Source organism: Mirounga angustirostris, unplaced genomic scaffold, assembly GCF_029215605.1.
Source record: "Mirounga angustirostris isolate CCGP_5_RB_7025 unplaced genomic scaffold, mMirAng1.0.hap1 SCAF_4, whole genome shotgun sequence".
Taxonomy (NCBI): domain Eukaryota; kingdom Metazoa; phylum Chordata; class Mammalia; order Carnivora; family Phocidae; genus Mirounga; species Mirounga angustirostris.
In genome coordinates, this window is record NW_026991712.1 from 89,805,528 (window position 1) to 89,831,091 (window position 25,564).

At 41.5% G+C, this 25,564-nt stretch overlaps 1 protein-coding gene across 1 annotated transcript in view; it reads right to left on the reverse strand.

The window, feature by feature from the left end:
- Positions 1-18,377, reverse strand: part of PDE4DIP (phosphodiesterase 4D interacting protein) — a 207,029-nt gene extending 188,652 nt beyond the window's left edge. The window contains exon 1 of the mRNA XM_054512655.1: positions 18,145-18,377. Coding sequence (XP_054368630.1) covers positions 18,145-18,377 — 233 coding nt within the window. The remainder of the gene's footprint in view (positions 1-18,144) is intronic.
- Positions 18,378-25,564: the final 7,187 nt, after the last annotated feature.

Genomic DNA, 25,564 nt, shown 5'->3' on the forward strand with positions numbered 1-25,564 from the left:
CACTCACTCTTCCTCTCAAATAAATAAAATCTTTAAAAATTAAAAAATAAAATTAAAAAATAAAAATAAATGTAAAAAATACAAGGTGATCTCCCAATAGGTTATCTAAGGCAGAGCTTTCCAACCAGTATACCTCTTGGGCTGCAAACAGATTACACTGTCCAGACATTGACCTCCTCAACCCTTAAGTCATCCAAGAAGATAGCCAGAACCAGTCATTGCTGGCAATGTCTTCCTGGGATGCTTGGAGGGCTGACTGAGCAAGTAGAGTCTGATGTTTTTTGTTCTGTGGATACAGATGGAAATAGCTTTGGCCTCAGCTCTGGTTCCACTCGTCCTTTCTTTTTTTGTGCTTGATTTGTAATGGCCTCCGTCCAAAAGGAAGGAAGGAAAGGAATAAATCCTGGTGTTCCTCTAATTTCCAGGAGTTTCTGTAATGGCTGTAGACTATGGTAAGCAGTCTCTAAGGTAGCCCCCAATGATCCCTGGTAATCACACTCTTGGTATTGGAAAGAGATTTACTATAAGGGATTGGCTCATGCAATTATGGAGGCTGGGAAGTCCCATTATCTGCTGTCTAGAAGCCGGAGACCCAGGAAAACTGATGTTCTCAGAACCAGGGGCCCATGGTATAAATCCCAGGCTGAGATTAGAAGACTAACGTTCCTGCCACTGCATGCAGGCAGGGGGAGCAAATTCTCCCTACCTCCGTCTTTTTGTTCTATTTAGGCCCTCAAGGGATTGGATGGTGCCCATCTACAGTGGAGAAGGCAATCTGCCTTACTCAGTCTGCCAATTTCAACTGCTAATCTCTTCTGGAAATACCCTCACCGACTCACCCAGAAATAATGTTTCAACCAAATATCTGGGCACCCTGTGATCCAGTCAAGTTGACACATACAATTCACCATCACAGCCACTAAGTTTTGGGGTAATTTGCTATGCAGCAATAGACAACTGATACACAGACTCCTAAACTTACCCTTAATCCAAGGTGATGCTGTAGAGTTAGAGACCCAGCCCTCCCATTCACAAAGAAGCTATTATTATTCTCTTTAGAGTAAAGAAAGACAAAGAATTTGGAGCACTTATTTAAGGCTGCACAGTAGGACCTAGATTTATGGTGAAAATCAAGGGAGCAATAAATAGTACTTTTATAAGACCAGTCTGTATAATACATTGCCTAAACACTCTCTTTCCAGAATGTGCTTTCAGTTACTACCAAGAACATCGTTTTTCTTTTAGAAGATAGATGCAATTCATGAAAACCTTTCTTTTATATTTTATTTTGTTAATTAATTAATTAATTAGCGATAGTGAGAGCACGCGACGGGGGTGGGGGGGGCGGGGAGATCAGAAGGAGAGGCAGACTTTCCACTGAGCTGGGAGCCCTATGCAGGGGCTGGATCCCAAGACCCCGAGCTCATGACCTGAGCTGAAGGCAGACACTTAACCAACTGAGCCACCCAGGCGCCCCCAGGAAAACCTTTCTTGTTGAGATTATAATAGAGCTGTATATATGATCTCAGGGATTTAGTTGGAGATTCCAAAGTTGAGATTTACATAACAAGGAGGCAAAAAGATGTTATGGATTTGAATATTATGGAGACAAGAAGGATGCTAAAATATGGTACTATTTCTGTTTGTACACTAAGGTCACTTGTTTATGTTGACAGCTCACTTTCTGTGAGCTAATGTTGTATGGTTGAATGTGAGTGTGTGATGAGCACACACACACAGTGGACAAAATCCCCCCATTCTGTGAATTCATGTGCCTATTGTTCTGGGCGGGGAGCCCAGCTTGCTTTAAGTCTTTGTTATTTGCTCAGTGTCCCAGATTCTCCTTTGAAACGTACAATTCACCCATTTTTATTAACCTGAATATGGAACTATCTGATGCTTTTTTGATAGATTTTCAGTCACGTCCAGGTATGCTCCTTTTTGTTTTAAACAGGGTCATTCACTTCTCCGTGCTTTCAGGACTTACACCATATGAATTAGAAAGCAAATCCTCACAAGGTCAAATTTTAATAATGGAGCTTATTATGTTAAAACAGATGACATTTTACACTTGTTATGCTAATTTGGAGACCAGACCATTTTTGCCAAAGCTCTACCAAAGGCTTTTTGTTATTGTTGTGGTTTGTTTTTTAAGGAAAAGAAAATCTAGGGTCATTGATGGTGAACGCTGTGAATTGTGCAAGACTGTTGAATCACAGATCTGTACCTCTGTAACAAATAATACATTATATGTTAAAAAAAAAAAAGAAGAAGAAGAAAATAGCAGGAGGGGAAGAATGAAGGGGGGGAAATCGGAGGGGGAGACAAACCATGAGAGACGATGGACTCTGAAAAACAAACTGAGGGTTCTAGAGGGGAGGGGGGTGGGAGGATGGGTTAGCCTGGTGATGGGTATTAAAGAGGGCACGTTCTGCATGGAGCACTGGGTGTTATATGCAAACAATGAATCATGGAACCTACATCAAAAACTAATGATGTAATGTATGGTGATTAACATAACATAATAAAACAAAACAAAACAAAACTAATGATGTAATGTATGGTGACTAACATAACATAATAAAATTAAATTAAAAAAAAGAAAAGAAAAGAAACATATTAAAAGCAAGATGAACAAAAATAATTACTGCAATGCACGTGAAACATACATTTAGCACCTGCCAAGTAAGCAGCACTTCTACCATTTCCTGTGTCATGGTGCCACATTATTTAACCTTTCTATAAAAAATGGGGATAATAGGGCGCCTGGGTGGCTCAGTTGGTTGGGCGACTGCCTTCGGCTCAGGTCATGATCCTGGAGTCCGGGATCGAGTCCCACATCGGGCTCCCTGCTCAGCAGGGAGTCTGCTTCTCCCTCTGACCCTCCCCCCTCTCATGCTCTCTCTATCTCATTCTCTCTCTCAAATAAATAAAATCTTAAAAAAAAATGGGGATAATAATAATATCTTTTTCACAGAATTGTACTGAGGACTAAATGAGATTATGTTTGTAAATTGCTTAAGAGGTAGACCTGGGTGGCTCAGTCGGTTAAGCGTCTGCCTTTGGCTCAGGTCATGATCCCAGGGTCCTGGGATCGAGTCCCCCTTCGGGCTCCCTGCTCGGTGGGAAGCCTGCTTCTCCCTCTGCCTGCCACTCCCCCTGGTTGTGCTCTCTCTCTCTGGAAAAAAATAAGTAAAATCTTTAAAAAAAAAATAAAACAATAAATTGCTTAAGATATGGCTTGGTATGTAGCAAGTGCTCAATAAAAATTATTTTATTTAATAAAAATTACTAATGACGTAAATTATACATGCAATAATCATAACAATGATACTACTGCTGTCATGAATGTCAGTGATCAAAATCTAACTTAAAGAATTCTGTTTGGAACTCCTGTGAGATCCAGTACAAATCCCCTTTATTTATGAGGCCCTCCATCTGGTCATCATATGCAACCCTCTGTGAAGGTATTTTTTATATTATCCAGAGTCCTCTCTGTTGGAGAGACCTCCATCCCTGTCCCCCATAATGAGTGGGGAAAAAACTTCAACTAAGATTAAGCAAAAAACTTCAACCAGAGGTTTCAAATACAGCTTAACACAGAGACTCCAACAGTGAAGTCGTCTTTCTCCATCTCAATCATTTTCTGTTCTGATTTTATTTTCAGCATCTGCAAGGTAGTGAATTATCTGCCAGGAGACCCTACATTCTCTCTGAGGCTCACGTGCATTAGAAGAGAGGCTGCCTCTTTCAGGAAGCCCCTGAAGAATCCTGTCTGAGTCAAGTGCCTATCCCTGAACTAATTCCTGACGCCATGGGGGAAAATTAATCTTTTTTTTTCATTAACATGAAAAAAGAAATCTTTTGTTTAAATAGACTTAATTTTCTTAGAGCAATTTTAGGTTTAAATTATTCTTTTTAAAAGGGCCCATGATACTTCCCTTTTTAAAAAAATTTTTTTAAGATTTTTTTTTTTTAAGACTTTATCCATTTATTTGACAGAGAGAGAGCACAAGCAGGGGGAGCAGCAGTGGGAGAGGGAGAAGCAGGCTTCCCGTGGAGCAGGGAGCCTGATGCAGCACTCGAACCCAGGACCCTGAGATCATGACCTGAGCCAAAGGCAGAGACGCTTAACCGACTGAGCCAAACAGGCGCCTTGTGATACCTCTTTTTTAAACTTCATTCCCCTCATCCAATACACCATCTAATTCTGTTGGCTCTACCTCCAAAGCATATTTTGACTCCGTTCACTTCTTACCAGCCTGACTATTACCACCACAATACGAATCACCACTATCTTGTATCTGGTCTACTTCCTGCAACAGTCTTCAAAGCAGCCTCCTTTGCTTCCACTCTTGGCCTCCTAAAGTCTCTTCTACAAGCACAGGGTGATATTTTTAAACATTTTCCAGATCACATTATGCTTATGCTTCAAACCCTTCATCAGTTTCCCAGTGTCCTTAGAATAAAATCAACTTCTTACCATGGCCTACAAGATCTCAGTCCACGCCTTCCCCTCATCCCCTGCCACTCTCCCTTTGTTCAGCATGTTTCTGCTGCCCTGGTCTTCCTTCTGTTCCTCAAACACCCCCAGGTATTCGGACCTTAGGGGTTTACAACTGCAGTTCTCTTACAACCTGCTCGATCCCTTGCCAATCAATGATACTTTTTTATTTTCCTTATGAACCTTATGAACATGAGAAATCACTTTATTGTATACGTATGTACTCATTTGTATATCTCCTCACCATTCCTACAACTTCATTAAACTTAAGCTGTGAGGATGGAGCCTTTATCTAATAATCTTGTTCTTCGTTCTATTCCAGCACCCAGAATTATTCCTGGCATTCCATACATACTTTTTGAGAAGATGAATGAGCCAACTTTGGCTAAATTAATTTTTTTTAAGATTTTTATTTATTTATTTGACAGAGAGATAGAGAGAGCCAGAGAGCACAAGCAGGGGGAGCAGCAGAGGGAGAGCAGGGAGCCTGATGTGGGGCTCGATCCCAGGACCCTGGGATCACGAACTGAGCCGAAGGCAGACGCTTAACCAACTGAGCCACGCAGGTGCCCCTGTTTTTTGTTTTTTGTTTTTTGTTTTTTTTTCCTTTATAAAGGATTACTGGAAGGGAAGACCCACAGAATCAAAGGAAGGGTTGAAGAATCAAAAGAAAAGCCTCAGAAAGGGCAGAAGAAACAATAAGGACCCAGGGAACACGTGGTTCCAACCATTTTTCCACCTTTTTTTTTTTTTTTTAAGATTTTACTTATTTATTTGCTAGAGAGAAAGAGAGAGTGAGAGTACAAGCAGGGGGAGTGGCAGGCAGAGGGAGAAGCAGGCTTCCCGCCTAGCAGGGAGCCCGATTCGGAGCTCCATCCCAGGACCCGGGGATCATGACCTGAACCGAAGGCAGACGCTTAACCGACTGAGCCACCCAGGCATCCCCCATTTTTCCACTTTATGTGGCTCCACTGAAGATGTGATTTTATGAAGAGAGTCAGATTGTCCTAGTGTGGGTCTCGTCAGCATCATATAGTTAGGAGACCTCAATTGACCTTCCCTTTAATAAACAATGGGAAAAAAAGGTAATTCTTTTTTTTTTAAGAGTTTATTTATTTATTTGACACAGAGAGAGAGAGAGTGAGAGAGAGAGGACAAGCAGGGAGAGTGGCAAGCAGGCAGAAGGAGAAGGAGAAGCAGGCTCTCTGCTGAGCAAGGAGCCGGATGCGGGGCTCGATTCCAGAACCCTGGGATCAGGACCTGAGCCCAAGGCAGCCGCTTAACTGACTGAGCCACCCAGGTGCCCAAAAAAGGTAATTCTTTAAAGAAATGCAGGGTTATTGTCCAAAAAGGGGAGAAACGAATGCTCCCACAGCCAAAAAAAAAAAGGCATTAACAAATCTCTGCAATAATCCCTGACCTTGTCATCTACAAGACATCTACTTTATTCTAATATTAACTGATGCATACACAAGAAATGTAAATAGATTTTAATATTAACCTACATCAAATAAAAGAGTAAGATACATCTATCAAAAATCATACAGCACATTCAGAAGATTTGCTCCTAAATGCTTTCTCTTTCCTATGACTCAGAAAAATTTAAAGGTCAGAGATGGTTCTACAAGACACCTCCTTTTGGATGTCCCAAACTGGAGTAATTCATTTCCCTGATACCTGCTTCTCCTACCATATTATCTATCTCAGTTAATTATATTCTTCCTCCCTCCATGACTGACTTCGAAATTTAAGAGTACTCTTGTTTCCTCCCTCTTGATCAGCAAGTCCTATCGATTCTACTTTAGAAATTCTCAAAAGTATCCCTTCTTCCCCTTCCCCACTACCACTGCCCATGTTCAGGCCCTCATTGCTTCTGACCCTGAGTAGCTTTCTCAATGATCCCCTGCCTCTTCACTCAGTCCACCTAACCGCATCTCCCACACAGTTGTCACACTTACGGTTCTAAAGCAAAGATCTAAATATGACAGTTCTCTGCTTTAAAAAGTTTCTATAGCACCATACTGCCACCACCCCCCACCCCCCCCCCCCCGCCGCACATCTTGGTTGGAGTGACAGAACACAAAAGTCTCTCAGAATTGTTCATAAATGCAGTAGTTCTTTTTTTTTTTTCCCTAGAGAGAGAGAGAGAGTGTGTGTGTGTGTGCATGCGTGTGCTAGGTGGGGGGAGGGGCAGAGGGAGAGGAAGAGAGAATCTTAAGCAGGCTTCAAGCCCAGTGTGGAGCCCAATGTGGGGCTCCATCTCACAACCCTGAGATCCTGACTTTAGCTGAAATCAAGAGTCGGATGCTTAACGATCTGAGCCACCCAGGTGCCTCTAAATGCAACAGTTTTTTAAATCCAGGGTTCTTTAACCCTGCTGTACATAAGAAAAATCAGTGTTTTTAAGGAATACTGATGCTAGGGTCTCAATCTAAAAGAATCTTATTTAACTGGTCTGGAGTAGAGCTTGTACATCCATTTTTTTTTTTTTTATTTTTTAAGATTTTATTTATTTATTTGACAGAGAGAGACACAGCGAAAGAGGGAACACAAGCAGAGGGAGAGGGAGAAGCACGCTTCCCGCGGAGCAGGAAGCAGGACCCTGGGATCATGACTTGAGCCGAAGGCAGATGCTTAACAACTGAGCCACTCAGGTGCCCCTTGTACATCCATTTTTTAAAACTTCCTCCCCAACTGCAGGTAATTCTAATGTGCAGTTAGGGTTGAAAACTACTAATTTGAAAGATGACTAGAGAGATACTTCTACTTCCAGACAGCATGAAGTAACAGGGTCTGTATTTATTTCCCCTCACTCTTGACAGAAATAACTAAAAAATCAGACAAAATATATTAAACAATGATTTTCAGGCACTGGCTATCAGGCAACATAGACAGTGATCCCAGAGACAAGAGAAACAAAATGAGCCCTTGCTTATTGCCCGAAGAGAGTTTACAGGTAGCAGTGGTATTCATTTACACAAAAACAGTAACAGTAATAGGGGATAGGAACATAATTATATACTTAAAATTAATTTTCCATTTTTGGAAAGGTTTAGGGCTTTTTCTTTACTTTCTATCTTTTTTTTTAAGATTTTGTTTATTTATTTGAGAGAGAGAATGAGAGAGAGAGAGAGCATGAGAAGGGGGAGGGTCAGAGGGAGAAGGAGACCCCCCACTGAGCAGGGAGCCCGATGCGGGACTCGATCCAGGAACTCAATCCAGGGACTCCAGGATCATGACCTGAGCCAAAGCAGTCGCTTAACCAACTGAGCCACCCAGGCGCCCCTACTTTCTATCTTTCTTCACACCAACAAATAGGCAAATAAAAAGCTTATATCTTCACTTTTCCTTAAGGTCATATTGGTATAACTAGAACTGGTTCTTTAAAATTTAGGTATCGTTTCTATTAAGCTGGAGATTTAATATTTAATCACAGAATAACACCTGTAGGAATCTTACAGCACAAAAAAAAGTACAGAGAATTTTTTTAAAGGACAAATTTCAGGGCACTTTCAAATTCTAAAGTGTAATAAAGCTCTCTTGGGTATCCTTCAAAGTTAAAAGACTCTCCTTTCAGATTAATGAAAACATTAGGATTTATAAAGCACAATGGGCACTGGAGATATGACCCGTGGTAGCTGCATTTGGTAAGGGATAAATGGAGTCTCCACATCGTAGGGAAGGGGGCCAAAAAAGACACTTTAAACTCATGTCCATGGCAGGTCAAATGATGCTGATCCAATTTAGAAAAGTATTATTATCTCATTGCTAATCTTCCCAAGGCTTAGTCCTCCAATTGTTCATGCCGCTACTTCTTTTCTTACCATCACCAGTTCTAGGAGCCAACCTTCTGGAAGAATGTAGTACTACAGACTGAAATCCAGAACAGTGGGTGGTGCTCTAGTTGTTTGCCACAATGTATAACAAGGAGACCAGCTAATCTAACTCTGCCTTTAGCACAGTATTGGGATGCATTTATTAAAAAACTTTTTGTGCTGGCACCTGGGTGGCTCAGTCATTAAGTGTCTGCCTTCGGCTCGGGTCATGATCCCGGGGTCCTGGGATGGAGCCCCACATCGGGCTCCCTGCTCAGCGGGAAGCCTGCTTCTCCCTCTCCCATTCCCCCTGCTTGTGTTCCCTCTCTCACTGTGTCTCTGTCAAATAAATAAATAAAATCTTTTTAAAAATAAATAAATAAAATAAAAAACTTTTTGTGCTTCAGAAATGCCAAAACAACCTACTTGAAATTAAAATACATCCACAAGAGGATGTGGATGTATTTTAATTTCAAAATGGAAATATAATAGGCTAACAAACAAAAATCTATTTGCTCTATAACAATTAATATGTTAATGTTTTTATAAAAGCAATTCCTTTCAGATGTTTTGATTAACATTTGAGTGACATAAAAACCGTTTCAGCATTTTTGTGTGTGTGTGTGAGTAAAGCGACAGAAGCTTATTAAATGACGATACAGAAAAAGCTTTCGAGTGAGAGGGGTCCCTACAGGGTTGCCTGTAAGCAACAAGTTTCAGCATTCTTGAATACTAATATTTCACACAACTTAAGATAAAGCCATTGAGTTTAGCATTTTAAAGAAAAAAATTAAAATAAAAAAGGAGAATGGTAACTCACTGAGAAGCTATGTACCTAGTAACGCTCACTTTATACAAGAAGCAAAAGACATGAATCAAAGAGAAATAAATTCAAAATTTATATTAATGAATTTCAATATACCTCTCTCAATAATTGATTAAAAAAGTAGACACATGATATGGAAAACTTGAACAACATAATGAATCAACTCGATCTAACTGATCTTTATAAAACACACCCCTCAACAACAGCAGGATACATATTCTTTTCCAGTGCACAAGGAACATTGACCAAGACAGATCATAATCTGGGCCATAAAACAATTCTCAACAAATTTAAAAGAATTCAAATCATCAAGACTACAATAGAATTAAATTAGAAATCAACAGCAGAAAGAAGTCTGAAAAATCCTCAAATGTCTTAAAACTAAACACACTCTTCTATATAACCCACAGAGCAAAGAATAAACTAAAAGTGAAATGGGAAAATATTTTAAACTGAATGAAGATGAATTCATGAGATATCAAAATTTGTGGGACAGAGTTAATGCAGTACTTGGAATGAAATTTATGGCACTGAAACACTTGTATTAGAAAAGAAAGTTCTTAAATCAATGATCTAAGCATCCACTTTAAGAAACTGGAAAAGGAGCAGCAAATGAAATTCAAGGTAAGCAGAAGAAAGGAAACAATAAGGATCAAAGGTAAAGGAAATAAATTGAAAAGAGAAAAACAATAGAGAAAATTAATAAAGCCAAAGCCGGTTTTCTGAAAAGGTAAATAAAACTGATAAAATTCTAGTCAAGTTTATCAAAACAAAAAGGGAAGAGACAAATAAACACAATAATACACAAACACAAATAAACATGAGAAAGATGATATCACTACAGACTCTACAAATATCAAAGGACTAATAAGAAAATTGTATTTCTGGGGTGCCTGGGTGGCTCAGTTGGTTAAATGTCTGCCTTCTGCTCAGGTCATGATCCCAAGGTCCTGGGAACAAGTCCCCTTGACATGGGGCTCCATGCTCAGCAGGGAGTCTGCTTCTCCCTCTTCCTCTGTCCCTCCCCCTCCACTTGTGCTCTGTCTTTCGATTTCTCTCAAATAAATAAATAAAATCTTAAAAAAAAACACATAAAATCATATTTCAATTTTCAAAACTGAAAAGTTTATGGCAATAAAGTTGACAACTTAGATAAAATGAACAAATTTCAGGGTACCTTGGTGGCTCAGTTGGTTAAGCATACAACTCTTGGTTTCAGCTCAGGTCATGCTCTCAGGGTCCTCGGATTGAGCCCCAAGTTGGGCTCCATGCTCAGCAGGGAGTCTGCTTCCTCCCTCTCTCTCCCTTTGCCCCTCACCCCACTCATGTACTCTTTCTCTCTAAAACAAATAAATAAATCTTTTTTTAAAAAAATGAACAAATTTCTTGGACTACACAAATTAACAAAACTTTCTCCAGAAAAAAACAGATAAACCAAATAGTCCTATATTTATTAAGGAAATTGAATTTGGGGATGCCTGGGTGACTCAGTTGGTTAAGCATCTGCCTTCGGCTCAGGTCATGATCCCACGGTCCTGGGATCGAGCCCCACATCGGGCTCCTTGCTCAGCAGGGAGCCTGCTTCTCCCTCTGCCTGCCACTCCCCCTGCTTGTGCTCTCTCTCTCTGACAAATAGATAAGCAAATCAATAAAAAGGAAATTGAATTTGTAGTTAAAAACCTTCGCACACAGAAAAACTAGTCTTAAAATTCTTTACTAGTGAATATAATCAAATATTTAAGGAAGAAATAATGCAATTTCCACCTAAACTCTCTCCCAGTATTGAAGGGATGGGAATACTTCCCAACTCATTTTTGGAGGCCAACATTATCCTTATACAAAATTCAGACAAAGGTATTATAAATGAAGAATACAAACCAATATCCCTCATGAACACAGATGCAAAAACTCTTAACAAAATTGTGGCAGATCTAATCCAACGATATATAGAAAGTATAACATATCATTACTAAGTGAGATTTATCCCAGGCGCCCAATGTTGATTTTAATTCTTAAATCAATCAGTGTAATTCACCAAATTAACAATATAAAAAAAGAAAAATGATACAGTAATCTCAATAGATGTATAATTAGACATCCATTCCTAATGAAAACTCTCAGAAAACTAAGAATAGAAGGGAACTTCCTCAGCCTGATAAAAAGTACCCATGAAAAACCTTCAGGTAACATCATACATAATGATAAAAGACTGAATGCCTTCCTCCTAAGATCTGGAACAAGGCAAAGATGTTTGCTCTCACTATTTCAATTTAACTTTGTACTGGAGGCTCTAGCTAGTGTGATAAAGCAAAAATAAATAAACAAACAAATAAATAAATAAATAAATAAATAAATGACAGATAGACACTGAGATTGGAAAGAGGAGTAAGATTTCATCTCTCTTTTTTGGGGGATGACATCATCATGTAGAAAATTCTATGGAATCTATAAAAAAATCTATTAGAACTAAACAGTGAATTTAGCAAAGCTGAAGGATACAAAATCAATATACAAAGATCAATATAAAGTAGCAATGAACAATCAGAAATGGAAATTTTTAAGATGTTATCATTTATAATAGAATTAAAGATATGAAGAATTTAGGCATAAGTGTCTCTAAGATACATAAATAGTGTACACTAAAAACATAAAACACTGGTGAGAGAAATTAAAGACATTATTGTTATTATTATTTTGGATTGGATAATTCTTCATTGCAGGGACTGTTCTGTGCATTGTAGAATGTTTACCAGCATTCCTTACCTCCATCTGCTAGATGCCCATATCACCCTTGCCCTGAGTTATGATAAACAAAAATGTGTCCAGATACTGTGAGACACAGTTGAGAACCACTAACCTAATAAATGGAGATATGCACTATGTTTATGGATCAGGAGACTCAAATTGTTAAAATATCAATTCTCTCCAAATTAATCTATAGGCTCAATACGATCCCACTCAAACCACCAGCAGGATTTTTGTCTGTATTGATGAGTGGATTCTAAAATGTATATGAGAATACAAAGGACCTAGAATAGCCAAAATGATTTTAAATAAGAAGGACAAAATTGGAGGACTTACACTACATGATCTTAAAACTTAAAAAGAACTGCTGTGATCAAGGGCGCCTGGGTGGCTCAGTCGGTTAAGCGACTGCCTTCAGCTCAGGTCGTGATCCTGGAGTCCCAGGATCGAGTCCCATATCGGGCTCCCAGCTCAGCGGGGAGCCTGCTTCTCCCTCTGACCCTCCCCACTCTCATGTGCTCTCTCTCTCTCTCAAATAAATAAAATCTTTAAAAAAAAAAAAAAAAAGAACTGCTGTGATCAAGACAGTATGGAGTGGGATGAGGCATCAGTGGGAGTGGTCGGGTGGCAGGAGGAGCCATGCAGGATGGGGAGCTGCCAATTAAGCTGATCAAGATAACAACCTCCCCGAAGCACTGAGACTTGGTGGGAGAGCCCACCAGGGAAAAGCCAGTGGGAGCCTGGCCAGGATTGGTGAAGTTCTGGGCAAGAAGCTGGAGGAAAGGGGCTTTGATAAAGACTGTTGTCCTTGGTCAGTTTCTGATGCTAAAGAAAGATGAAAATCTCTTCCGGGAATGGCTGAAGGACACATGTGGTGCCAATGCCAAGCAACCCTGGGACTGCTTCGGAGGCCTTTGAGAGTGCTGCAAAAGGCCTTCTTGTGAGGCTCTCTGGATGGGCCCCCAAACCCAGCCCCAGCACTGAGTCTCCAGAGTTTGCAGCGCATGGGGACTCCTCCCCTGTCCTCTACAAAGGAAGAGATTGCCGTTGTCATATCACCTATGATGTACTCCAAGGTCTTTGGGAGTTCTCCCCCTCACCATTTCAATTTTGCTTTGCTTTTTTTTTTTTTTTTTGAATTCTCACTCTCATGCATTTCCCTTCTCCTAGTTTCAAGTCAACAATTATCAGTTTCAAGTCAACAATTATCGGCTTCAAGTCAACAATTATCAGCTTCAAGTCAGTTTCAAGTCAACAATTATCAGCTTTTCCAAGTGGATTCCTGGCCCTTCCCTCACCCCCACTTCCATCTCTGGTCTGTCTTACGCTATTTGGCTCCTTTTTTGGCAGAACAGGCAGTATCCTTGTAAAGTGTTTTTAAATCAATAAAGTCAGGGGCTTTCAAAAAACAAAACAGTATGGTATTGGTCTTAAAATAGACAAATAGATCAATGGAACAGAATAGAAAATTCTGACATAGACCCACATATATTTGATCAGTAGATTTCAATGAAAGTGCTAAGGCAATTAAATGGAGAAAGAACAGAATTCTCAACAAATAGTGCTTGAACAAGTGGATATCCATATGCATAAAATGAACCTTGTACCACATACAAAAGTTAACTCAAAATGAATCATAGATCAAACATAAATGTAAAACTCTAACATTTCTAGAAGAACACATAGGAGTGTGTGTGTACCAAACACATTGGTAGTTTGTACTTACTTTGGCAAAATTTAAATTTAAATTTTTCTGGTCTTCAAAAGATCCTTATTAAAATGGAAAGACAAGATACAGATTGAGAGAACATGTGTGCAAAAGTACCACTATAATAAAGACTTATATTTCAAATACATAAGGAACTCCCAAATTTAACCATAAAAAAGCAAACAACTCAATAAAAAATGGGCGAAAGATTTCAACAGACACTTCACCAAAAATATAGATGGTAATTAAGCACATAAAAAGATGTTCAACATCAGTAGTCACGAGGGCAACACAAATCAAAATCATAAGATACCATTTTGCACACACTAGAATGGCTCTAATAAAAAAGACAATAGTAAGTGTTGACAAGAATGTGGAGAAATGGGGGTGCCTGGGTGGCTCAGTCAGTTAAGTGTCTGCCTTCGGCTCAGGTCATGATCCCAGGGTCCTGGGATCGAGCCTCATGTCAGGCTCCCTGCTCAGTGGGGAGTCTGTTTCTCTCTCTCCCTCTGCCTCAGCCCCCTGCTTGTGCTCTCTCTCTCAAATAAATAATTAAATAAATAATCATTAAAAAAAAAAAGAAAAGAAATTTACCTAAGAGAAATGAAGGCCTATGTCCACACGAAGACTTGTACATGAATGTTCATAGCAGTGTTATTTGTCATAGCCCAAAACTGAAACAAGATAGCTGGTGAATTAATAAACTGTGGCATATCCATACAAGGGAATACTACTCAGCAACAAAAGAAAATGAAATATTGATACCCACGACATCATGGATAAATCTCAAAATAATTATACTGAGTGAAAGAAGCCAGACAAAAACAAAGAGTACCTACCATATCATTCCATTTATATAAATTTCTAGAAAATGCAAACTAACATATAGTGACAGAAAGCAGATCAGTGGTTGATTGCCTGTGTGTTAGTGGGGGCAAGAAGAGCCAGGAGGGAGGATCATAAAAGGGAAGAAGGAAACTTTTTGGGATGATGAGCATGTGATAATTTCACAGATACAGACATATGTCAAAACTTTTCAAATTGTACACTATAAATATGCCCAGTTTGTTTTATGTCAACTATATCTCAATAAAGCAGTAACAAAATAATAATTACAAAAAGAGAGATGGCTAAAGAGACATACGGGTTGAAGTCTGATGTTAGAAATATAACCTTCTCTGACATTCCGCCCCACAGTTTTCTGTAGGTTCCAGGCTATCCACCTAGAACATGCAGTCAGCTAGGGTTCAAAACTGTACCCTGAGGCAGATTGCCACCAGCTGGCAACTCACTCAATTCCTCCTTTTAAACAATTGCACACTTGAAAGAAGCTCACTTTTGAATTAAATCCTCATTGAAAAGTTCTATCACAGCATGGGTCTCATTTCAAGAAAGCATTTTCCCAGGGCCATACATTTGTTTTATTGCTCTGCTAAAATTTGCCTCCCATCCAACCCTGGCTTCATTATTTTGTTAGTAGGCCAGACAGAATTCACCTCTTATGTATGTGCAAAGCCCTCTCTGGTCCTCTGCTTCTTAGCATCACATTCAGTAGCCATTAATCACCTGGCTCATATTGCCAGCATGTAGGGGTTATAACAAGCCCCACCCCACTTCCCTGCCCCTATCATGAATTTTACCTAAAGGAAAGTGAGCTTTGATGTCTGAAATGTAAACTTCACAGTGAAGACAAACTGGTTCAGAGAAAAGATGTGCCAACACTTGAAACGGACACAAGGATTCCCAGGCCAAACAGATTATTACCTAATTGAAAATATTAGCATGTCAGAAATAGAAAAAAAGAAGAAGTACATAAGAAGAGAGGTTGATCATTAATGACACGCACCATTCAGGAAAAAAGAACCCACTTGTATCCCCTGTTAACTCTCTTTATTTTTTTTTAAGATTTTTTTTTTAATTTATTCATTTGACAGAGATACAGAGAGAGAGAAAGCATGAGCTGGGGACAGGGGGAGAGGGAGATGGAGAAACAGGCTCCCCGCCGAGCCAGAAGCCCCATGTGGGGCTCGATCCCAGGACCCCAGGATCACGACCTGAGCAGAAGGCAGATGCTCAACCATCTGAGCCACCCAGGCACCTCTGTTAACTCTGTTTAAAGCTTTAAATTTTTTAAAAATCTGGAATGCACTGATTATTTTCCCTTGTTCTAAATTCATTTTACAAAAAACCTTTTGCTTATAATTTGTTTTTCAAATACAGCGAGTATGCCAAGAGACCTCACTAAGCAACAGAAGAGGGTCTAGTTCCCTGAGATGTGAGAATCCTCATTTTAATTTTTGATAATAAATCCTCATTATAATAATTTGCCTTTCTGGGTTTATATAGTAGTCTTGTGGATTTAATACCAGCCTGAGAAACAGACTCAACAAGGTAAAGACCAGATTCTAATATATTTTCCAAGATAACGTCACTTTGTATGACCTTTTGGGACACAGTCTGCTTTCCCTGAAGTCTGCTTTCCTTTCATTTATTTGTTTGTTTATTTATCCTTTCCACAGTTCATCTTTCTGCTACAGCACTTCATACTATAGTTAGATGAGCATAGTTTACAAACCATAGATTCTGACCTACTTGAGGGTAGTTTTGCATCTAGTTTTGTACTGGCCTCCACCATTGTTGCTCAATAAATAACAGAATTAAATTGAATCCCGATACTGTGCAAAGGTGTTTTCTTCCATTTTATAGGTGATTTGATAGTTGGAAAATTGGACACCAAAAACACCCCTACCCAAGTACAAGCCTCTAATACTCATAAACCTCTAATACTATATAGATAAGACAGGTATGGTTTTGAAAGTAAAGGAGTGCCCTGCTAGATCAGTCGGTAGAGCATGCACTCTTGATCTCAAGCACCACTTTAAGTGGGTGTGGAGCCTACTTAAAAATAGACAAACAAACAAACAAATGGATACAGGGCGGAGCCGACACAGGGCTATATCCAGGACCCTGAGATCTTGACCTGAACCAAAATCTTGAGTCCAATGCTTAACCGAGCCACCCAGGTGCCCCAGTTTTTGTTGTTTTTTTTTTAAGATTTTATTTATTTATTTGAGAGAGAGAGCCTGAGCATGAACATGGGGAAGGGGAAGAGGGAGAGAGATAAGCAGACTCCCTGCTGAGCAGGGAGCTTAACATGGGCCTCCAACCCAGGACCCTGGGATCAGGACCTGAGCAGAAGGCAGACACTTAACCAACTGAGCTACCCAGGCACCCCCCCTTTTCTTAAAGTTTTTATTTTAATTCTGGTTAGTTAACAGACAATGTTATATTAGTTTGGGGTGTTGCCTCAACTCCTTAAAAGCAGTCATTTTTTTATGGGTTTCTTAATAGAAATGTGATTCCTTTAAGCACTGTTAACTGAATGTCTTTGACTCTGTTTTCTCACAGTGGACAGTGTGATGAATAAATACAATTAAGTGTGAATAAACTAGTTTCCTAGTTTACAAATAAACACAGTCCTAAACACGGAGAACAGTTTTCATTAATATTTAGTTCTGTAATTAATCCTCAAAAGATTGTGATTTTTATACACGGGAAACTGAGGCCTAGAGAAATGAAGTTCCTTTTTTCATATCCCAGTTAGTTAATGGCAGCTTAGAGACTGAAGACGCGATTGCCTTGTAGTATGAATTATGAGTACTGGGTTCTCATAAAAGAGTAAGCTAAAAATGCTAAGCCAAGAAATGCTTATTTCAAAAAAGGCAGTAGCACAATCTGTCTCTTCTCCGAAAAATCATATGCATGGCAGATTTTTGTCGGGCTGATGCTACATGACGAAAATGTAGGCCTCATCTGTCCTGTCTTCCATCTCAACGCAAAGGAAGGGGCTGAGTTTAAATGGAGCTTGTCCTGCACAGCCTCATCCGGCCAACAGGCATGGCTCCAGCTCTGTAGGGGAAGAGACCTAGTCTAGAAAGAAAGAACCATTACCAACCTCCACCCTGCTGTCTGTATCTTAGATAAATAAAAAGTATATGTATAAAAAAAAAGGGGGGGTGTTAGATAAAGCAGTGGGTACTCTTTCAATTGAACACCCGCGCGCATTTCCTGATCCTCTGTCTTCTTTTGCTATCCCTAATGCTTCCACCCAGGCACGGCCTTCTGCATCATGTGTTCATCTCTCCTTCGACTCGACCCAACAGGCATGGCCTCGACCTCATCTGCACCAACAAAGCGGGTGTCTACACACATCAAGCGAAGACCTCGGGAGCGAGACGCGTTTCCCAAGCCTCAGTCCGGTACGATCCTGCGCCACACCTTTATTTCTAGGCAACTCCCCCACTGGCTCTTCCCCTCTCTCCCCGGCCACCAGCCGCTTCAGCCCCCGCAGCCCCTCTCCCCGGGGCCCCCCAACCCTCTCCAAGCTGAGGTCACTCGGCGCCCACCCCTCGTAGGCGCCGGGATCTCCAGCCGCCCTAGGTGCCAGCCCCGGGCGCCGTGCTCCTGCCCAGCGCCCCGCGCGCCGCCAATCCCCGCGCAGACCGCGGGCTCCCGGGCTCCCGCAGAGCTCCTGCGGTGCTCTCACCTCATCCAGGGTGCGGCCGCCGCCGCTGCCTCTTCCTCCTCGGCCGCCGCTGCCCAGCTCCCGGCCGGCCCGGGCTGCCGTCGCTCCCGGCCGGGAGACTGCGGCGAGGGCTGTGGGGCTCGCGCGGCGTCCCCGGAGCAGTAAGGCGCGCGGTGCGCCCGGCGGGACGCGCGGCGGCAGCAGCTGCAGTCGCAGGGGCGGTGGCAGCAGGACCCGCTCTCGGTCCTCTTCATGGGTTTCCTGGGCCCGGCCGCTCCAGTCCGGGTTGCCGTCCCTGCTTGCGTTCCCTACGGTCTTCCCGCACTGCCAGGGAGCATCCTCCGGGCATGGATGGTGGCGGAAACCTGGAAGGACCAGGCCTCCTCCGCGGCTGCCTCTGTCACCTGCTCCGCCCAGATTGCTTCTGTCCCTGGCGCACAAACACCCGCCGCTGCCTCTTCACCCTCTCATCAGCCCATTCTCTCTCCACCCGCTACCTCAACCTGGAAACCTTTTCATTCCCGGATGGCACTCTTTTTTGTCTTCTACCCGCTCCATTGTCACCGTCCTCAATTTCCAACCTTAAAAGTTTCTCCTTTTCTCACTCCCTCTCCCCATATTTTCCTAGGTAGTGTCTTCCTCCTCCCTCCAACTCAGCCAGCCTCTTCCATTTTACATTATTCTTTGCTCAGAATCACTACTTCTCCGGGCTGTTGGCTAACCCCGTTTCTCCCTCTTTCTCTCTTAAAATCTTTTTTTCCCCCTCTCAACTTTCCCTTTAGTTGTTGTTAAACAACAAAACAAAAACCCTTCTCCTAAATAACCTCAGTTTTCCTTTCCGTTGAGACTTTCTGATTTCCATTTTTCGTGAAGAATTCATAGTAAAGTATATATAGCTTGGTATCCATAAAGGGGATGAATTCATGGTTAAAAAACAGTTCATAGGTCAAATAAATCCTCCACTTAATGTTCGTTCTGAAAAGCCTTTTTTTATATTCCAGTGTCCTTTAAGAACAGAAGCTAGTCAGGATCCAGCAAAGCAGAATGCTTCTTGCTACAGTATATAAACAAGACTTGCAACAGGGGTTCATCTTTGGAGTAGGCACTATGGGCCCCAAAGTTTATAGACAAAAGTCAATATGGACTATTGATGGATTCAGTGTAAACAAAGAAACTTACCTTAACACCTTTTCCTCCCAAGTCTGCTGTTCAGGCCTCTGCTTTTTTTTTTTTAACCCAACAGTATCATCCACCCAGTTGCCCAAGCCCCAAACCTGGGAGTGGTCAGAGACTTATCTCTCTCACTCATTCACCTCATCCAGTCTTTAATTCTACTTCTTTACTGTTTATCTTAAGTGCTGCCTCTTATCATGATTCCAAATGTCTCCAGAAAATGACACTATCAGGTATCTCATTCTCTCTTTCAAACTTTAATCTGTATCTTTACCTCTGTTTGCTCCCCAATATATTTTACCTGGGCAATTTACCCTACCACTCCCATCTCTTCTAGAATTCTTAATTATCTTTCGTTGTCTTTGTATCTTTGGCTTTACCTTCTCCTTTAGGTCCACCCCCTCTTTTTTTAAGATTTTATTTATTTATTAGAGAAAGAGCAAGAGTGAGAGAGAGAGAGCATGAGCAGTGGGGAGGGGCAGGAGGGAGAGGGAGAAGCAGGCTCTCCACTGAGGAGGGAGCCAGATGTGGGCTCAATCCCAGGACCCTGGGATTATGACCTGAGCCTAAGGCAGGCACTTAACCGACTGAGCCACCCCGGCACCCCATGGTCCACCCCCACTCTTATAAACATGCTCAAGTCTCGTCATCTCGAAAATAAGGTCCTCCCACCTCTAACTACCATATCTCTGGCTTCCCTTCATTAACCAACTTGCTTAAACACACTGTATGCATTTGATAGCTATACTTCCTGACTTCCATTCATTTTTTTTTTAAGATTTTATTTATTTATTTGAGAGAGAGAGAGAGAGAGAGTGCGAGAGAGCACAAGCACGGGGCGGGGCAGAGAGAGAGAGGGAGAAGCAGGTTTCCCACTGAGCTGGCAGCCCAAGGCGAGGCAGGGCTCCATTCCAAGACCCTGGGATCAGGATCTGAGCCTAAGGCAGATGCTTAACTGACCAAGCCACCCAGGTGCCCCTCCATTCATTCTTTTTTTTTTTTTTTAAAGATTTTATTTATTTGACAAAGAGAAAGAGCACAAGTAGGGGGAGAGGCAGGCTGAGGTAGAGGGAGAATCTGGCTCCCCGATGAGCAAGGAGCCCGATGCGGGGCTCCATCCCAGTACTGTAGGATCATGACCTGAGTGGAAGGCAGACGCCCAACCCCCTCCATGCATTCTTTACCATGTCATTCTCTGCAGTCAGGCTTCTTATCCTATTACTTAGCTGAAGCTGGTGTCTTAGCAGTCTGACTTTGGCTTTGCCCACAGACAGAAGATTTGATCTAATATACAAAATAAAAGGAATGAGGTTCCTTAATTAATTTTTTGAGGTTCCTTAATTTATTTTTTTAAGATTTTATTTATTTATTTGACAGAGAGAGAGAGAGAGAGCACAAGCAGGGGGAGTGGGAGAGGGAGAAGCAGGCTCCCTGATAAGCAGGGAGCCTGACACGGGACTTGATCCCAGGATGCTGGGATCATGACCTGAGCCGAAGGCAGACGCTTAACTGACTGAGCCACCCAGGCGCCCGAGGTTCCTTAATTTAAAGAGAATATGCCATCTTCATTGGTTCAGGCAAATAAATAGGTCAGTGAAAGTACTGCAAACTCAAGAGGTAAGAAGTGCTGAAACTTCCAGTTCCATTTAGGATGAAAGAGCATGCATCAGACTAACTTCCCCTCTGGGTGGGGGGTAGGATAGAATAGAATATATAAATGTTTATAAATATAGAAAAACATCAAAACAACTCTTTGAAGAAATGAAAGAGTAACCAAAGCAGTCAGGGCTTGAATCTATGATCCTGAAAGAGGAGAAGAACATGAAGTGGGCTCCATATTCACCCTAAAATTTTTCTCCTGAGGGAATTTTCCAATCAAGTCCTAAAATATAAAGTCCAAGTAAAAGCTGGCAGTATTACTGGGCTGAAGAGTCAAAGGTCAAAGTTCAGAGCTGCTAAAGTGGCTGGGACTTGAGGGAGCACTCCCAGAGAAAGAAGAATGGCAGAGATGTAGTTCAATAATCTAGTGCAAGGACACCCGAGTGGCTCAGTTGGTTAAGCGTCTGCCTGTGGCTCAGATCATGATCCCAGGGTCCTGGAATCAAGCCCCGCATTGGGCTCCCTCTGTCTGCCTCTCCCCCTGCTTGTGCTTGCTCTCTGTCTCTGACAAATAAATAAATAAAATCTTTTAAAAAAATCTAGTGCAAATTCTCCTCAGGGTAGTGTCCAGTTGTAAAGCCCAACATGCACAAAGCAAGATTAGACACATACACACACCAGAAAACAGCAGTTTAGAGGCTAATGAGCCAAGTAGAGATTTCAGCACCTAATGACGAAGGATAGTTGGAAGGTAGACAGGCAGGGACAAGGGGCCCCCGCCCTAAGAGGAAGTCCCCCTTAAAAGGATTTTACACCACCCTGGAAGGAGCCCTCCACCCTTTCCCATGTGATAGATAGAAGACAAAAACCTGATTGGATGGTAGGCGCATGGAGGGTTAGTCATATTAAAACGGCCCACCAGATGTTTATAGCAGCAATGTCCACAATAGCCAAACTGGAAAGAGCCAAGATGTCCATCCATAGATGAATGGATAAAGAAAGATGTGGTAGCTATATATAATGGAATATTATGCAGCCATCAAAAGGAATGAAATCTTGCCATTTGCAATGACGTGGATGGAACTGGAAGGTGTTATGCTGAGTGAAATAAGTCAATCAGAGAAAGACATGTATCATATGACCTCACTGATATGAGGAATTCTTAATCTCAGGAAACAAACAGAGTTGCTGGAGTGGTAGGGGGTGGGAGGGTTGGGGTGGCTGAGTGATAGACATTGGGGAGGGTATGTGCTATGGTGAGCGCTGTGAATTGTGCAAGACTGTTGAATCATGGATCTGTACCTCTGAAACAAATAATACATCATATGTTAAAAAGAAGAAGAAGAAGATAGCAGGAGGGGAAGAATGAAGGGGGGGAAATCGGAGGGGGAGATGAACCATGAGAGACTATGGACTCTGAGAAACAAACTGAGGGTTCTAGAGGGGAGAGGGTTGGGAGGATGGGTTAGCCTGGTGATGGGTATTAAAGAGGGCATGTTCTGCATGGAGCACTGGGTGTTATACGCAAACAATGAATCATGGAACTCTACATCAAAAACCAATGATATTGTAATGTATGGTGATTAACATAACATAATAAAAAAATAAATAAATAAAATGGCCCACCAACAGGCCCAAAAAACCCCGATATTTAGAAACTCCAGTGGCAAGCCTCATGTTGTTGGGAGCTTTGTACTATCATTTTGCTATCCCTCAATAAACCTTCCTTTCCTGCCCACCACTCTGTCCAGTCTACTACTTCATTCTTTGAAGCAGCATGACCAAGAACTGTGGGCACCAACACAGACAAAAAAATCCTGTAACACTAATACAACTTGGACTTCAAACCTCTCCAAGGTAAAGAGACATCCAGGGCTTTCAGTTGAGACTCAAAAATGTTGCACTCTTAGAGTAAGGGCAATACAGTACTGAAATAAGAATCGATCTAACAAAGCTTAAAGCCAAGTCTTTACAGAATCAAAGTGATCCATTGGTATTCTTTATGCCTACCAGAACAAAACTTAACTCTATGGAGGTAGATAACATCATCTACAACCTCTACAGTTTTTTGCTCCACAATGTCAAAAATCTTACATAAAATTAAGAGGCATGCTAAATCCAAATCCAAATGACTAAACATGAGGAGAAAAGTTGTTTTTTTAAAGATTTTATTTATTTATTTGAGAGAGAGAGAGAGCACATGGGAGCACAAGCAGAGGGGAGAGGGAGAGGGAGAAGCAGACTCCCCCCTGAGCAGGGAGCCCGATGCAGCACTCGATCCCAGGACCCTGGGATCATGACCAGAGCCGAAGGCAGACGCCCAACCGACTGAGCCACCCAGGCGCCCCTAGATGGACATTCTAAATATAAAAATACAATAACTAGGGGCGCCTGGGTGGCTCAGTCGGTTGGGCGTCTGCCTTCGACTAGGGGCGCCTGGGTGGCTCAGTCGGTTGGGCGTCTGCCTTCAGCTCGGGTCATGATCCCAGGGTCCTGGGATCGAGCCCCGCATCGGGCTCCCTGCTCTGCGGGAAGCCTGCTTCTCCCTCTCCCACTCACCCTACTTGTGTTCCCCCTCTCGCTGTGTCTCTCTCTGTCAAATCAATAAATAAAATCTTAAAAAAATAAAAATACAATAACTGTAAGTAAGATCCATTGGTGTGTTCAACAGTAGTTTGAATGCAGCAGAAATCGGCATCCATGAAGTGGAAGATAGGTCAATAAAAAATTCCAAAATGAAGGACAGAAAAAGGGGGAGGGAAGAGCAGAGCATTACAGTGGAGCTTTACAGCTCCACTGTAATTACATTGGAATACAGTCAGAACGTATATTATATGTGTAATTGTAGTCCTTCAGAGAGACGAGACAGAGAATGGGCTAGAAGCAATACTTGAGGAGATAAAGACCAAGAATTTTCTAAAACTGATAAAAGACATTGCCTTGTCAGGTTCCAGAAGGTTAGCAAACAGCAAGTAGAATAAATCACCAATATATCTCAGAAATAATAGAAGCAGTTGCAATTTAGAAATTTGATGAAGGTAATTCTGCCATTGAAACAAAGGGGAAAATCTTGACCAGGAGGCAGTTCTCATAGACCTAATCAACTCCATAGCTTTTATACAGTGGCAGGAGTCATTGTGCAGGGGCTGAAAAGAAACACACACAAGAAAGGATGGAAATTATGTCACTAAACAGAGTTTATACTCAAATCAGCCCTTGGATGTCAGAAAAAGGAGTGGAAAGGGGGAAATGAAAATGAATAGATTTGATTTGTTGGTGGAAAATCAATAAGCTCATTAAACTGTAGTTAGTAACTAAACTGAGACTGCCAACCTGTAAATTTCTAAATTTTGTGTAACAAGGCAGGAAGATCTCAAGTGTCCTACACCAAAAGAGGAAATGATTTCTAAAGGGGATTTCCACCTCCACCTGCCACATATTAAACACAGTACCGTAAACAATTGAAACTACGTTTACAAGTCACAGGTTCAGATAACTGGCATAAAATGATTGGTAAGCCAGAGAGGCTTAAACTGAAAAGGTTTTCTTTCTCTACCCAACATTGAATTTCTGCTATGATGTTTGGAAACAGCTATGTGGTTCTGAGTTATCCCAAGAATTAAGCTGGGTTCTTTTTTTTTTTTAAAGATTTTATTTATTTGACAGAGAGAGCACAAGCAGAGGGAGAGAGGGAGAAACAGGCTCCCTGCTGAGCAAGGAGCCCGATGTGGGACTTGGTCCCAGGACCCTGGGATCATGACCCAGGATGAAGGCAGCTGCTTAAACGACTGAGCCACCCAGGCATCCCTAAACTGGGTTCTGATATAATTTTGTTTGGGTAGCTCTATGGCCTTGGAATTGACTTAAAAATTTTTTTTTGCTTTGTTAATTTTAAGTGTCCTATTACATTTTGTGTTGTTTGAAAGTGAGAGACATCAGAAATTTTGATTGAATCAATCCAGCCTAATGACACTACAGAAAATATCTAGTAAAAACAGCTGATGCTATAGCCGATGAAAGAATCCTGATTCTACCCAGGCACCTGATTAAGAATTCTGCTGGCTGACAAAATATGGAAGCAACCCAAGTGTCCATCAATAAATGAATGGGTAAAGAAGATGTGGTATATAGATATACACACACACACATATACACACATACCATGGAACATTACTCAACCATAAAAAAGAATGAAATCTTGCCATTTACAACAACATGGATGGATCTAGAGCATATAATGTTAAGTGATATAAGTCAGTTAGAGAAAGACAAATACCATATAATTTCACTCATATATGGAATTTAAGAAAAAACAAACACAGGGCACCTGGGTGGCTCAGTTGGTTGAGTATCTGACTATTGGTTTTGGCTCAGGTCATGATCTCATGGGTCATGGGATAGAGCCCCATATCGGGCTCATGCTCAGCAGGGAGTCTGCTTGAGAGTCTCTCCCTCTGCCCCTCCCCCCACACGTGAGCTCACTCTCTCTCAAATAAATAAATCTTTAAAAAATCTTAAAAAAAGAAAAAGAAACAAAACAAACAGAAACAAAAGAGACATAGAAAAATGTCAGACTTCAATATAAAACAGCCTTAAATATGGAGAATAGACTGATGGCTGCCAGAGGGGAGGTGGGTGGGGGATATGAAATAGGTGAAAGGGACTAAGA